Source organism: Adiantum capillus-veneris, chromosome 26 (genome assembly GCF_014529385.1).
Source record: "Adiantum capillus-veneris isolate H3 chromosome 26, ASM1452938v2, whole genome shotgun sequence".
Lineage (NCBI taxonomy): Eukaryota > Viridiplantae > Streptophyta > Polypodiopsida > Polypodiales > Pteridaceae > Adiantum > Adiantum capillus-veneris.
Window position 1 is genome coordinate 35,249,640 of NC_140956.1, and position 16,385 is coordinate 35,266,024.

Consider the following 16,385-nt stretch of genomic DNA (forward strand, 5'->3'; position numbering starts at 1 on the left):
GTGCTACTGTAAATGGAATGGAAAGACTAATCTCTTAAAAAGAACACTATGAATGTGCATTAGGTCAACCACTCTCGACAACAGCGCAAACGTTAGCAGTTCACCGCCGCGATGGAAATCTATAGCATAGCTATCTGGCACTAACATAATATGTCAATGCTCAAGGAAGTGACTCGGATGGGGCACGAAGACTCTTTGAGGTTTTCAATCTTCAAGAAGTGAACCTAGCAAGCGAACATCACAAATAAACAAGCAAAACATCACTCAATGATCGGAAAAATTTTCTATATCCTTTTCTCACCACTCACAATCATCACGCCATTTTAGTGACAAAACAAAAAAAAGTTGTTTTTGGCGAATGGTGCGCAGATGCCATTCCAAATTTTTTGGGAGTGGCCTCTACACGTTATTTGCCAAACACACACACACACACACATATACACACACACACACACATGTGTGTATACACACACACACACACACACACACACACACACATATATATATATATATATATATATATATATACACACACACACATGTGTATACACATGTGTGTATACATTAGAAAAATTTTGAACTCATTTTTGGGCCTTTTAAGAGTGCCACATCATCAAAGTTGTACAAAAGAAAGCAACCCGGTAGACCCCTCTAAATATTGCTTAGTACCCCATGATATGACCTATCATTGGAAAGTTTTTGAAAAATGGATTCTAAAGAGCCAAGGTCCGAAAAGTTTGGATGACTTCTATGAAAGTTATGCATTTTTTTTCAATCAGCCAGGTTTTGTTACCGTTACGGTAATCTAAAATCACCTTTTTCTATATCTACATGAAGGCAATGTCCGATACATGCATGCTATATATCAATAGATAGCATTTGAAGAGTAGATTCTAAATATCCAACCTCCGACAAGTTTGGATCTTATTTGCAAAAAATTTACCGATCCCCACTTTTTGAAAGCTATGCCACATCAACAATTCTTACAAGGCCCATTTTTTAGTCCAAACTTTTCCTAATATATATATATATATATATACATGTGTGTGTGTGTGTGTGTGTGTGTGTGTGTGTGTGTGTGTGTGTGTGTGTGTGTGTGTGTGTGTGTGTTTGGAGAACGACGTGCAAAGGCCATTCCAAGTTTTTTTGGAGTGGCCTTTGTGCGCCATTCACCAAAAACCTATATATGCATGTATATATATGTGTTTTGTGTATATATACAGATATATAACATATATATATATGTATATATACATGTGTGTGTATGTGTGTATACATATACATACATACATACATAAATATATATATATATATAGATACACACACACACACACACAAACACACACATATATTTTTATGCATATATATAAATGCATATGTTTTTGGCAAACGATGCGCAGAGGCTACTCCAAAAAAAAATTGTAATGGCCTCTATGCCGTTCTCTAATATTTTTTAGAGAACGGTGCGTAGAGGCCATTTCAAATTTGTTTGGAGTGACCTCTATGCGCCATTCACCAAAATTCACTTTTTATTGGTTTTTTGGGCTTTTCTCCCTCTTCAGATGTCAGAATGAGGCATGTAAATATTCGTGTTTCAAGTTTTTGGGTGCTCCGAACGCTTTGGACGTGTTAAAAGCTTCAAATTCTACCACTAAATGATAGTTTTGAGAATTGTTTTGATTTTAGTGATGACGAAAGGATTTTCAAATGAGCGGTGCCTACACGTGTCACAAAAAAGAAAATTGCATCGAATGAGAAGGTGACCGTTTGGTTCAGTTTTCAGAGTGTCTAGTTGTCCTTTTGGACGTACTCAATAAGTGCGAGTGTATTTTAGGAAAACTTTCTAGAGAGATAAATAGAATTTCTTACAAGGCCCTCCAAATAACCTCCAAAATTTGCTAATGCCAAGTCACAAAAACTACAATAGAATAGCCCAAACAAGTCGCTCTAAGGTCTAATAGCACTCTCCTATACAATTTTGATGGGCTGTTGGACGACAAGCGCTACGGCAAGATTGTCACCAAACAACTTGACAATATTCTGAAAGAGTCGAGAAGCATAATCTTGTCTGTATTCCATTCACTGAGGGTGCCTCCTAGATATCTAGATAGGGTCTTCAAGGTCATCAAAGGTAGCTCAATGTTATCATTGGAGAAGGAGGAATGGAAGATTAGAAAACTTGGGTAACTCAAATTCTTCAAATATTGGTGGAGGGAGGAATTGTTTCCTAAGTCTCCCATACCTCGCCCATGAGGACAAGGAATGAGGTTATCGTCATAAACAACCAGCTGCGAGCAATTAATAGCAAGGATTGTTACATGTGTCAATCCATACATAGCTGCAAAATAATAGAAAACTTTACCTTCTAATTTCATCTTCCTCAAGTAGTGCCTCAGTCCATAAGTTAATGACATTGTCCGCGTTGGGTGGCACCCTAGATGTTGAGGTCGATGAGGACATTGATGAATCGGTTTTTTCCATGCTTGTTATTCCTATATTTTCTTGAAGTGCCTTGAACTCCTCTTCCAATGGAAGTGTCGCCTCACGCCTGGCTACATCATTGTTGATCATTGCAAGTGTACTTGTTGGATCTACAAAGTCATCTTTTGGCACATGGGCATCTATCATAAAGTACTTGTCGTGCTCAGGGTCTATGATGGAATTATCCTCTTCTAGATACTGTGCCACTATGGCGAGGCAATAGTACTCCTGCAAGTCAAAAAGCTCCATGATATCATTGAGCATTGCATAGTGCAAATCACCAATTGGGATGGTAGGAAAAATACTTGTAGTCAAAGTGCCTTCTGGAAGTTGTACACCCTCAAAAACCCTTAAGGCTCCACTTTGATGAGGCACCAACTTGTCGTTCCTGACAGATGGAGGACCATCTGGTGCCTTCTCTACTACATTCACATGTTATCCCAAAATAATGTGCAAGTATAGAATGAAACCTGCATAGTATTCAGTGATCTAAAATTTGTGGTTATGCAGGGTGCATTTGATGTCATTTCTTTGCATATGCGTCAAAAAATTCAACCAGCTTCTAGAGAAAATGTGTTTCTTTGAGGGATCAAAACTTATGTCCTTCGTATGCACAAAGCATATTCCCTGTATCTCAACTATTCTACTAGCAGTTTGTTGCTGGTAGGTGTGCTCAACTTTTGCAAGGAAGTTGTGCCCAATAGCTATCCACTCTTGCAACAAGAACTTTGAATTAAACATTGGCATGATTCGTGCCTCGTGGTGATGGAGGTCAATATAGTAGAGAAAGTTAGATAGCTTATCGTCTGGCATTTCTTTAGAGCAAGGCACCTTCTCTTAAATCTGTATCTGGGAAGGGTCCATTGTGGACGATATGGCACACAATGGGAAGTAGGGAGTGACTAAGAAATATGAAGCGAAAGATGGGGGTGTATGCTCAACTCACTCAGACAATTATGGGCACACATGCCGTTCTTATTTAGAGGCTTCTCACAAAAGTTCATGATGCCCATTGATGTGATGACCACCCTCATCATTGCTTTGAGTTGATTGCAATTAATGCTTTTCTCATATACATATACATATATTAAAATATATGAGACTGTATATATATCTATACACAAACACTATATATATATATATATATATGTATATATGTGTGTGTGTGTGTGTGTGTGTGTATTGCAAGGTCACGATACAACGCAAGAGCATGGTTGTAGTGAAAATATACATAGGGCTCCGTGACTTGCGCTATGGCAGGCAGTTGCACCATACCGTAGTGAGGTGTGAAATGATAAACATACCCACGGCCCATCACGTTGTGCCGTGATTTCCACGTGGTAGTTGTGGCACAACGCGATGGGCCATGGGTATGTTTAGCATTTCACACCTCACCATGTTATGGCACAACTTTCACATGTACCAATCATGCCACAACACGATGGGCCATGGGTATGTTTAACATCTCACTCGACATCGCGTTGTGGCACGGCTGCCACATGTGCCAATTTTTGTCAAAGTCCAAGGGAGGGGGACAGGTCATCTTGACCGTACACTTACTGCGATTAAACTCCGTAATTTTTTGCCTGAGTCATTGGATAGTTGACATATCAGTAGCACGTAGAACAATTTTTTTTAAATCCAATCATTGGCATGCACATCAATGCATGTAATCTGCAAAGTCGCTTTCACTATGCATAATCACCCAACGGGTCGCTTTCAGTGCTTGTAATCTTCTCGCACGTCTCTATCTGGTCCCCCTCGCCCTCGATCTTTGACGATCGAGAATGGTCCCCTGATGACCATTCCCTGTTTTCTGCGTTCTCGCCAATGGCTCGTGACATTCGCGGGTCGCCATGCAATCGCCCTTAAAACAAGAAATGGTCAACAGGGGACCATTCCCTACACCATAAACATCAAATCTTATTAATTTAAGTACCACGATCATAGAATAAAGACATATGTGGGTGGATGCATGAATAGGTGGTACACTAGCTACCCATTTTTGGGGGTGGTAGCAAGGGGGTGGGCTGGTTGGTAGCTAGGTGAGTAAACATTGAGAATCTTTTATAAGGTTTTATTTGAAAATTGTTCATCAAAAGGCTTGAGCAACGAGCTGGATTTAAAAACATTAAAAATTATATTTTCAGTTTCAACTTTGTGTGTGAAAGTAGTGCGGGGGGGCCACCTTACTCCACAATCATGACGCCTCCTGCTCGTCGACGGTTGTAGAGGGGGGGCAACTCAAGTGGCCAAGCAGCTCCTGCATAGCTGAAGCAAAATCAGCCACAATTACTGGGAGGTGGAAGAGGGCCCGTCATTCATCTCCCTCGCCTGATCCACCCTCGGACTCCCCTACTGGAAAGAGGAAGAAGAAGGTCTTGACTCCTTCACCAAAGCCCTGCACTCCCATAGCAAAGAAACTTTCAAAAATGGCAGATGTTGTAACCCCCAACACTGAGGTACTACTACATCTTAGTGTTGCTGGCTCTCTCTACACAATTTATTGTTGTAACTTGTTTCCAAGGTCCATGTAAGCTTGCATAGAAGCAAACCTAAGTTAGCGGCTAGATGTTTGTAGATGCATTCAAGCTCCATAAGCAAATGTGCATGCATTCAAGCTTGCATTGAAAACCCATGTAGAGGCATGCATGCATGCATTCAAGCTTGCATTGAAAACCTGTGTAGAGGCATGCATGCATGCATACATTCAAGCAAATATATTTGTGCACATTGTATTTTTTACTGAACTTCAATTGGCTGACTGCACATGCATTCATGTCTTGTGCATAGTTGGGACCGTACTCGTATGGATTGCAAATCATAGTGCTATGAAGAAGCATGAATCAGTGATACTCTATCAGTGTGGTAGCTACCACCTCCAACACTCATTTAATACATCAGACATCATCAAGATTGTAGCATTCAGCATTCTGCAAAAAACATAACAAGTTGGTAGCATTATGTTAGCCAGCTACCAATCAAAAAGTTCATTTAGCAAAATAATACCAAGGTGGTAGTTACATGGTAGCTATCTGTCTGGGACACAGGTAGTTGTACCACCTATTCATGCACATGCCCAGCCTGCTTCTGCTCCTGCTCAATGCAACAATTGATGTTTAATGCGAAAACTTCTATAAAATTTTGATATTATAAATGCTCACCATGCATAGGTTATCTAAGTTTTTAGTAAATTTATGGCCGTGTATGTTTCAAGCTTAAGTGTTGAACCATACTCCAATCATACTTCCGTACCCGTATGCGTTTGCTGTATGGAAACAACTATGGTCTTATGTTTTTCCCTGTATTTTACAGGGAAAAGGCCGTTGATGCACTCCATATGTTCCATTTGAAAGGAAGACAGTTTTTTGCATGACAAAGCCTCAAGCACATGAAGTATACGACCTCCCCAACTCTGGAGTGGATGCTCGACTGCTGCTGACTGAGGCAGATTTCACCAACAAAGATTGATTGAAATGCTTTAAGAGGTGCCGAAGAGGGGCAGCAAAGTAAAATGTAGAGATGTGAAGCCAGAGTTTTGGAACAGGTTTTATGTATTGTTCCCATCTGTGTATCAAGAACCTCCTAGCAATTATGGTATGGAGGTGACTAAAAGATTTTCTAAAGGCTTTCTATATGAGCAGTTGAAGGGACAGGTGGATTGGGCCTTGTTTTCAGAAAGTATTGTCACAAATATGGATTCAGGCAAATTACATGCAAAGAAGCATCGATGGGTAGCTTTCCATTCCTCCTCTGCCCCTAACAGTTCGTGGCGAATGACGAGGACTCCAGATCATTTGGAGGCACCCCAAGAAACTCCAATCGATACAGTGGATGATGTGCAAAAAAATAATTTATTTGGTCCATCGTCTCTTACAGAGTTAGATACTGTTTACAACATGGTTGTAAGCAAGCATTCTTTTGCATTGTCAGATTATAATGAAGCTTTTAACAAGCTGGAATTACTTCAGGCTGATGTGCACCAAAATGAAGGTGCCAACCCCCTAGTGGAAAAGCTCAAAGGCCAGTTGAAAGATGCAAAGGCTGCATTACTAAAGGCAGAAGGTAGCATCGATGTTGTGGATGCAATGAAGGTGGAGCAGCTTAAAAATATTGTCAGCAGGTTGTCGCTAACAATCCAAACATTGCAAGTGGTAGTTGAGGAGAAGGCACAACTTGATGCTATGGATAGTGCTCTAAAGGAGAGAGATTTTACACAGGAAGTGGAGGAGTGTGCACAGGCACGGATGGATTTTGTGAAGACTATGCAGGTCAAAAGAAGTACAGTTTTCTTGTCTGCACCTCCGTCAAAAGCTCCACCTGTGGATATGGGCACCTTGCCTTTGGAGAAAGTTTGCAGTGCTTGTGGGTTGACGACGACGATGCACTTGGCATGTTTTTGTTGTCCTGCAACCAATCATGCCTTTCACATGTACTATTTTGGCCATCTTGTTGCAAGCAAAGAAACATGCATGGAGATGGGATGCATGCAACCGATTTTGCATACCACGCGGTCTTTGGTGATCCTCAGCAGTACGAATGCCAATTTCCAAGGAGTGCAAACAGACACCAAACCCTCATCAGTGCCCTTAAGCATGGACCATGGTATACACCTTGCTGCATTTTGTAGCATTGAGCTTAAATTTATCTGTTTTTTTGTGTTTCTATTATCAAGGGAACCTTGCTAATTGTAGCTACTAATATAAGACTGGTAGCTACTAGTACAATACTGGTAGCTACCACTCTCATAGTGGCAACTGTCATGCTAATTCTGGTACAGCTAGCAACCAGTATGGCTGTGGCTACCATTCTTTTATGAGCTACTATTCTCCCATGGAAGTCTTTCTGGTGGCAAGGTAGCTACCATTCTTCCATTAGCTATTGTTTTACCATGGAACTCCTGCTGGTGACAAGGAAGTTCTCACTATCAACCCTGGTAGCTACCAATATAATAGTGGTAGCTACCATTCTGCCATGAGCTGCCATTCTACCAAGGAAGTCCTGCAATTGACAAGGTGGCTATGAGGATTGCATTGGTAGCTGCCATTCTGCCATGAGCTTCCATTCTGCCAAGGAAGTCCTGCAAGTGACAAGGTAGCTACCAGGATAACATTGGTATCTACCATGATAGCATTTGTAGCTACCATGATGGCAGGGGGCAAGGTAGCTACTAGGATAGCATTTGGTAGTACTGGTAGCTTATTAGTGCTTGCCTGGTAGCTTCTATTGTCATGCTGACCCTGCATGTAACTTGAAAACTTGTTCTTAATTTCTAATTGTGAAGAATAGAATTCAAGGTGTTGGTACATGCTGAGAAGGAAGATGTTTTAGGTAAAGGTTGTTGCCAAGCTTTTATTCTGTTAACCACCATTGTTAGATTTCTTACTACTAGGATAGCATTGGTGGCCCCTATGTCATGTTGGTAGCTCTCAGTCAGCCAGCTACCAGGATGGCATTGGTAGCTACCAGAATAGTACTGGTAGCTATGAGTGCTTGCCTGGTAGCTTCCACTATCATGCTTGGTAGCTTCCACTGTCATGTTATAGCTACATGTAACTTGAAACAGCAAGTTCTTAATTCCTTAATACTTTTCATGAGTGCAAAGACTCAGCCAGAGACTGCAGAGGCTGAGCCAGAGACTATAGTTGAGAAGGAAGGTGTGTTAGAGAAGTATAGTCCTAAGAATGGAGATCAAGCAGAAAATGCTCCTTCATCAATGAAGGACAATGAAGTGTCAGCTAGAGACACCAGTCCCTCCATCCTGCAGACCATACAAATGATGCAAAGGGAAAGAAAGAGAAAGATGACAGGTGTTATTTCTGGTTTTGTTTTTTCCTAAAGATAGATAATATTGTTTAAGGTTCATTCTTGTTGATTGTTTCTTCTCTCTTGCAGATGGAGCTGCCAAAAGGCCTACAGAGAATGCAGAAGGGCAAACAAAGACATCAAAGGACCAATTAGCCATAGAGATTGGAGAAAATAGTAACATGGAATATGGAAGAAAAGGTGCTACAACAACCAGAGTTAGAAAAAGACTTTGAAACATAGTCTTGATATTTTTGCTTTGTAGCCTGTCCCCATTTTTGGCTCTTTTCCAAAATCATGTCGCCATTTTTGTCTTTGTAAAAATTCTCCATTTCCTATGAATTGAGAAAGGCAAAATCAAATTTTTTTGTCATGTCCATCATTGTTGTTTATCTCATTATTGTTTTTATGTTCAGATGCTGCCACTAGCAACATTGACAATCTTGATCACATAATAAGTATGATAGCACAGTCTACTATGAAAGACCCTCTTGATGTAGATGGTTCATTTAGAGTTGAGGGCCAAGTCCCATGTGCTAGCAACATTGATGACCAAGAGGATAAAAACAAGGAGTTTTTTGTCCTTAGTACAGGTGAGGACACGGAGATTATCATGAAAAAGTCTGAACCAGGAAGAGAAAATGGTGATGCATTTGTGGATGCAGGTGGTGATGCAAGTTGTGTAGTTGGTGCACGTGGTGCAGGTGACGACACGGAGATTACAACTAATAAGCCTGAACCACCTTGGGAAGATGGTGACGCATCTGCGGATGCAGGTGGTGCAGTTGGTGCAGGCAATGTAGGTGAAGACACAAACATTATCATTGAAAAGTCCGAATCACCTTGGGAAGATGGTGATGCATCTGTGGATGCAGGTGGTGAAGCAAGTTGTGCAGGTGGGGCAGTTGGTGCAGGTGAGGACACAGAGATTACCTATGAAAAGTCTGAACCACCTCAAGAAGATGGTGATGCATCTGTGGATGCAGGTGGTGATGCAGGTTGTGCAGCTGGTGTAGGTGGTACGGAATATGTAAGGCACGATGATGGGACGGCGTCTCATCAAAGGGAGGATGGAGGAGGTGCAGGTGGTGTTGCAGATTATGTTAGGAATGATGATGGGATGGTGTCTCGTACATGGGAGGATCCTGGGAACATATTGTTTGAGAGTAAGCCAGCTCTAATCCTTGATATTAATGGTGTCCAGCTGACTTCATTAGACAAGAGGTACCGTTCACTGAAGCCTGCCGATTGGAATGATCTAGAAATTGTAGATATAGCAGGGGTGTTTGCTGGGTATAAAAGGGATGCACCTGCATTGTTGGACTGGTGCCTTGTGCACTTTGATGTTTTGTGTGGACCTGCTACATGAAGACTAAAGCAAAAAACCTATTGAGTGCCTACTTTCCTGATCTGTTTCCCCAATTCAAGGAAATTATTGCACAGCAGGATTGTGTAAGAGATGCTAGATTCAAGATAATTGGTGGAAAGACTGTATTTTATGAGAAGCTAAGTGACTTCTGGGAGAAAAGAGGTCAGTACACTGCTACGTCCACAATTCTAGTGGATGACACACACTACAAGCAGTTGTGGAATCCTCCAGGCACTTTCTGCATTGTGAAGAATATGGAAAATCAGAATCCCACTGAGATTCAAGGATATCTTACAACAATTGTAAGATCTTGGCTCACGGCTTGGCTTTGTGTGGAAGATCGCATCAAGTATGCCGAGGACTGTGCACTGCCGAGACCGATCGATAACCTAAGCATTAGGATCTCAAAGCAGTGGCGTCTAGAGTATTACGGCTAGGTATATTATCCTAACATGTAACCATGATAATCGATGTAAACAGTCAACCATTTACTGGCTTATGGAGTATTTTGCTCACTTGTAATGATGACACAATGTAGTAAAGCAGCTTTTGTTAACTTGTACACTTGTTTACGTTTTCGCATTGTTCATCACTGCACCTCCACAGTTGCACAATTACAAGTACTTAACATAGCTTTCGATACCAGGAAATGTTAAGGGCAGCTACCAGTCTGCATAGTAGCTACCCTTGCAGCTACTTAGCTACACTTGTTTAATTTTTCTATGTCTGTTGTGGAGATTATTTATTTCTTATGGCTTAATGTACACGCGGGAGTACTCGTGGGCACTTGGGTTGGTTCTAGTGGTCATGATCATCCATGCATCAGATGTATTCAACATTTACCAGAGTCACCTGTCCATTGTCTCTTAGGACTCGCACATGCAACCTCGAGCGTTCAAAAAGTGATGCCACGTTTTCACACCCATGTGCTTATTTTGAACGGCTCCTTATCTCCCCCAACGTGATGACCCCCCCCCCCCCTCTCACGACGTTCAGCGATAACGGTGCCGATGGTGAAGGCGAGAGAGAAGCAAGAGCCTGCAAAAGATTGCTAACACCTGTGATGCGGGCCTGCAAAAGCTGACCTTATCCTTTGTCAACACAACCGTTGAGCAACCACCTGCTGTGCATGTGTGAGATCCACCATCGGTTGGCTATCTGGTCAGGGGCATCGAACCCTTGAATGGCCGGCTGCATGTGCGAGTCTCATCTGGAGTTGCCCTCATCTCCTTTTTTAGGGAAAGGCTTTCAACAGAGTGTTCATGCTATCTGCCTCAAGATATCACATAGGCATTTTAGACACGATTCAAGCAATTGCAAAATAGGGTGATGCTCAACACAGAGATTACGGAGATTCCCCCAAAGAAAAAAAAAAGATGTTGAAGGGCCATCAAAAGCAGCTTAGATTAGAACTAGAAATGCTATACATCAAAAGGAGTGCTATTGTAAATAGCCTCATATGTTTGTGAGGAAAGTAAGAATTTTCTTGTATGTCCCACTTTCTGCATTGGGAACTTAATAGCTCGTACAAGGTGGGATTGCAAGGTGGCTTCAGGTTCAAAATTTAATAGCTTGAACTCATAGGGATTTTCTTTTGTTTGTTCGTACCAAAATCCTTTGACAACAAATGAGCCGGCATTGCAAACATTCCCCCATGCATCTCTTAGCAAAGATTTATTTTGAGTCTTTTCTGCTGTACATTTCAAGACATAGAAATCCACAAGCTCCTTATTGTCATGAGGAGCTATAAGCAAAATTGTCACCAACATGAAGTGCATCACTCAACGCATCATGGTGTCCTTCATATGAAAACTCTTCAATCTCATCATCATCTTCGACATCATCTGTAGGTTCAAAGGTAACATAATTCCATGTAGAAACGTGTGATTGTTCGAACACCTCCTCCAGCTGCCTTGCAAACAAGCACTACAAAAGCATCAGAATTGTCGATACCTAAGAAGTTTTCCATTTGTTAAGGAGTAGCCACTAACACAATGTAACCCACGTGCATTAGGCACAAATTTACAATCCCGACATAGTTTCTCTCAAAAATGGCACCACATCTACTGCACATTGTAATTTCACACAGTCTGGCTTTAGCTGCTCCTGAGTGAGATGCCTCTTAATAACAGTACCTGCACCATCATGTTCGCCCTTCCCATGACCTGAACCTGAAAAGTGATGTGTCATTTTCAAACTTGTAAGAGTTCCATATCGAGCAACAAAATAAAAAGGCCTCTTTGCTTTGAACTACGAGGCTGCTCCATCTGACCAGACCCAATGTTCTTTGATCCATATGCCTAGCTCTTTCAACCAACCATAATGGAGCATAAAGCAATGCTGGACAAAAAGATTAGCATGGCTTTTATCATCAGATATATAGAAATGATAGTATTTTTGGACACTACCTACAATCCTCACATATGTAATGTGAACGAAGATTGTCACCTGGCTAGAAAACCAATGCATCGATTGGATCTTGTTTTGTTCTTTGAAAGTGTAATTTTCAGCGAAGTCCCACCACTGACACTACCACATCTTCAGGGAAGATATGTAGACAATCTTTAAACTGCTCGGCCTGCCATCTGTGAACAAAATTGTGCTTTATAAACTTACTCAGATGATCCTTGAATGGTATGAAAAGCTGCCCACACTGCATCTCCTTGTGAGAAAGAACTTTTCTTTTCTTCTTTTTCCCTGAATCTGTTTCGCCAACTTCAAGGTCTTCAAAAATCTTAATTGTTACCATGCATGCACCATTTAACTCTTCAATCGGGCAAATTGGTAGCTTCTTTGAAGGCCACACGAAGAGCATTCGCCAATCAAACACTTCAGTGCAAAAAAAATTGACCCGCTAGTCTTCGAGCATAAAACTGACTCCCAAAGCTTTGTAAGGCTAGGGCACTGATTTGTCTGAGCACTACATTTCAAATATGCACCACAAATACCACATTGACAACTACACTCTTTCCCATGCACACCATAAGAAATCTGTGTTATATGGTTTACAGCATCCCTCAAGAATGACATTTGAATATGAGTGATGCAACAGCAGCTGTAGCGATCTCGAAGCTTGCGTACAAAAGAAGGTTTCAGCTTTTCAAATGTCCTTTGGTGAATATGTACCTCTGGGTGACTCTGTTTGAAGGAAAGAAAGAATTCTACCTGCATTAAATAATGATATTCAGTACACTTATTAGAAAAATCATAACTTATTGTTGACATGCAAAACTGAGATCAATATGGTGGAAGCTAGTATAAGAATGGTAACTAATACTTTGTGATCAGTGGAAGGAGAAAAGTTACAAGAGCCTGAGTCTAATAGTAGAAAGCACTCTAAGACCTGGTTGTTATCAAACTACCTAAGGGTAGCTACCAGGTTAACAGTGGTAGCTACCAGGTTAAATGTGTTAGCTACCAGGTTGACAGTGATAGCCTACCAGGTTGGCAAATATAGCTACCAATCCACCAGGATTGCCATGGCAAACTAGTAGCTTCCACCAAGATTGCCATGGCAGACTGGTAGCTTCCACTAGGATTGCATGGAAGAGTGGAAGCTATTACTCTCAGAATGGTAACTAATATTTTGTGATGATTGGAAGGAGAAAAGTTACAAGAGCTTGAGTCTAGTAGTAGCAAGCACTCTAAGACTTGTGGCTACCTTTACCATGAGTAGCACTGTAAGGTTGGTTGTTCTCAGACTACCTAAGGGTAGCTACCAGGTTGACATTGATAGCTACCATGTTGACAGTGATAGCTACGAATCCACCGGGATTGCCATGGAAAACTGGTAGCTTCCACCAAGATTGCCATGGTAGACTGGTAGCTTCCACCAGGATTGCATGGCAGACTGGAAGCTATTACTCTCAGAGTGATAGCTCCAGCTAGCACTAGGATACTGATAGCTACCAAGTTGAAATAATAGCTACCAGTACACCAATACTACCATGGCAGTCTGGTATAAAGCACTATCAGACTGGTGGCTACCTTATCATGACTATGAGACTGTAAACTAGCAGGTTGAACGTGGTAGCCAGCAAATTTACCAAGAACACCATGGTAGATTGGTAGCAACCCCTATCAGACTAGTAGCTACCTTTACCGAGGACAACATGGACGCTACCAAAGTCTCACGGTGGTAATTATAAGGATCACAGTGGTAGCTACCAGTCATGTATAGTAAGCTACCTATTTGGCAGTGGTAGTTACAACAATAAGCAAACTATACAACAATCAACTGAAGTACAACCAAACCAGTGCCATAATTGTCAATGAAAATAAGCTTGTAGTTACTCAAGAAGCCAAAACAAACCAAGGGTTGCTCAAGAAGATGCACTGGGTGTTTATCAAATACTTTGCGTGTAATATGCTTTTGATACACATCCTTTTTGTTGGGCAATACGCGAGTATTTTGAGTCTAGAATCTCACCACTGTGGCATTCACTTCCTCTGCACTTACACTATTTGTGTATGGTTTTTCCCCACACAAATGAAATGGCATTTCTGTATGATTATGTTTCAATCGAGATCTAGCTGCATAGAAGTTACTTCGATGGATACCAAGAAGCCTCGATGCAGCTGCTATATTTGGTTTTATGCTTGTGGAATTCATAACCATCATGATACTCACCCGTTTAATAAACAACTTTGCCGAGCTTTTTGGTCTCTTGATTACCTTGAGAGTGTTGTGCATTTCATTAATCAATACCGTCTACTCATCATTGGAAACCTCACCTCCTGTAGATTGAATTTTCAAGTCTCTCAATGCTCCTTGAGAATGCTCAATGATGATTTCCTCCTTTGCCTTGTTGTCAAGACCCTCTGTGCACTGCTTGAAAAACTTGATCACCTGTGCAGTAATTTTGCGGTGCTGAAATTCATTAATATCGACCTATTTAATTCTAGCTTCCCTTTCTTTGATTCTCTCGCGATATGCGCGCTTTCGGTTTGCTTCATAATCCTTGATTACACTCTGTTTTCATGAGCTGCACTTGACTGAGTCACAACAAAGGCATGTGCTACTTGTTAAACTCACAACATCCTCAACTGGAATGATTTCCACCATCTTGTGAGTTTTTGAGAGGTGGAAAGAGGATGCCAAAATGGGTACCCTGTCCAAAGCTAAGCCCTAAACACGAGCTAGGGATTCGCATGCAATGTGTGTGTGTGTGTGTGTGTGTGTGTGTGTGTGTGTGTGTGTGTGTGTGTGTGTGTGTGTGTGTGTGTGTGTGTGTGTGTGTGTGTGTGTGTGTGTGTGTGTGTGTGTGTGTGTGTGTGTGAGAGAGAGAGAGAGAGAGAGGTAATCGAGGAAGGCAAGCTACTCTGAGAGAGAGTGCATGCTCAGCTATGGAGATGGGAATTGTAGCGAGAGAGAGAGAGAGAGAGAGAGAGAGAGAGAGAGAGAGAGCAGCTATGGAGGAGAGGCTTTCAGCTTCAACACGGGGGGGGAGAGAGAGAGAGAGAGAGAGAGAGTAACAAAAAGGCGTAACAACCTTCGATCGTGGTCTCTGTCGCGTTTTTTAAAATATCATTATTAAATTCACTCAAAAGTTTCCCTCCACCTTTAGATTTGGGAGGTAGCTACCAGTGTGCTAGTGTGTCCGGGACACAGGTAGTAAGTCCACCTATTCATGCATCCACCCATGTAGGGTAAACAAATTTGAAACTACATGAAAGCTACATTTTGCTTTGCCATCACGGTTATACAAGTTGCATAACAAACACATTCAGCTTCACATATGCTAGGTGTAGAACATATGTGAAGCATGAAACCCGTAAAAATTTGAAGCACAATGGCTGGGAAGATAGCACAATGGCTTCTTTGAGAGTATTGATAAACTGACGAACTGACGATGAGTAGCGATGGCTTTGGTAGCGAAGCCTAGGCTGTGAGTAGATGATGGCGAGTGAAGCGGATGAGGTTAGGTGATCGAGCAGGGGTTTTTTTGTTTTTTTATTGTTGTTTCGATTTGCTTGTTGCGCAGGTCCCGTGCCTGATAGGGTAGGATTTTGTTTAAGCCCAGTGCCTCGCGAGCTGCTTTCGCTTGAGTTCCAGCAAGGCATTATTTCCCCCCCCCCCCCCCCCCCCCCCCCCCCCGGCCGTCCCCCCCTTTCTGCTTTGGCGATTATTAACTTTTGCTTGCGATTATTATCTTGTTGGGAAGACGATTATTAACACTGCCAACGATTATTTGCCTTAATCAGAATCTACCTTGTTAGGAATGTGCATGTGGAGAATTAGCGAGTAAGCTTTGTGCGAGACCGTGAGCTGAGCAACATGCACAGTGTGGTAAGCAGCAAAGCAGTGCATCCCCCCCCCCCCCCACCATACTGTAGTGAATATTATATTTGGTGATTAGTATCAGTGATTATTACCCTATGTGTAGCTCGGTGATTATTACCCTATGTGTAGCTCGGTGTCGGTGATTATTACCCTATGTGTAGCTTGGTGTCGGTGAGGACTGTCACCGCGCCATGGCGAGCTCCTCTAAGCCGTCCTACACCAAAGCAGTGTCAGGCAAGGAACAACCCGACGCTCTCAAGGCTATCGAGCCGACCGACGTCCTTGTGAAACCGAGCAACGATGATAGCGGTCAAAGCTCCCTTACTAATCTGCAGTAAGGAGGAACTGAAACAAAGAAAGACGCATGTGGAAAAAGACCTACCGGCAATCCTGTGTGCATTGTCATTGAACAAAGGTCGCGTGAAGATTCGGCGTTGCAGGAGGATG

At 42.0% G+C, this 16,385-nt stretch overlaps 1 protein-coding gene and 1 pseudogene across 1 annotated transcript; both read left to right on the plus strand.

The window, feature by feature from the left end:
* Positions 1–5,853: 5,853 nt before the first annotated feature.
* On the plus strand, positions 5,854–6,643 carry LOC147423251 (uncharacterized; annotated as a pseudogene).
* Positions 6,644–8,899: 2,256 nt separating this feature from the next.
* Positions 8,900–10,092, plus strand: LOC147423252 (uncharacterized). The gene is made up of 2 exons (XM_086502300.1): positions 8,900–9,510; positions 9,753–10,092. Exons 1-2 carry the CDS (start codon positions 8,900–8,902, stop codon positions 10,090–10,092), a joined length of 951 nt encoding a protein of 316 aa, XP_086358426.1.
* Positions 10,093–16,385: the final 6,293 nt, after the last annotated feature.

What these genes read in the sequence shown, in the direction of transcription:
- LOC147423252 (XM_086502300.1), top strand. Translation starts at nt 8,900, where the DNA reads ATGAAAAAGTCTGAACCAGGAAGAGAAAATGGTGATGCATTTGTGGAT. An exon ending in CTGACTTCATTAGACAAGAG is followed by an intron (nt 9,511 to 9,752) that starts GTACCGTTCACT and finishes AAGAGATGCTAG; the next exon opens with ATTCAAGATAATTGGTGGAA.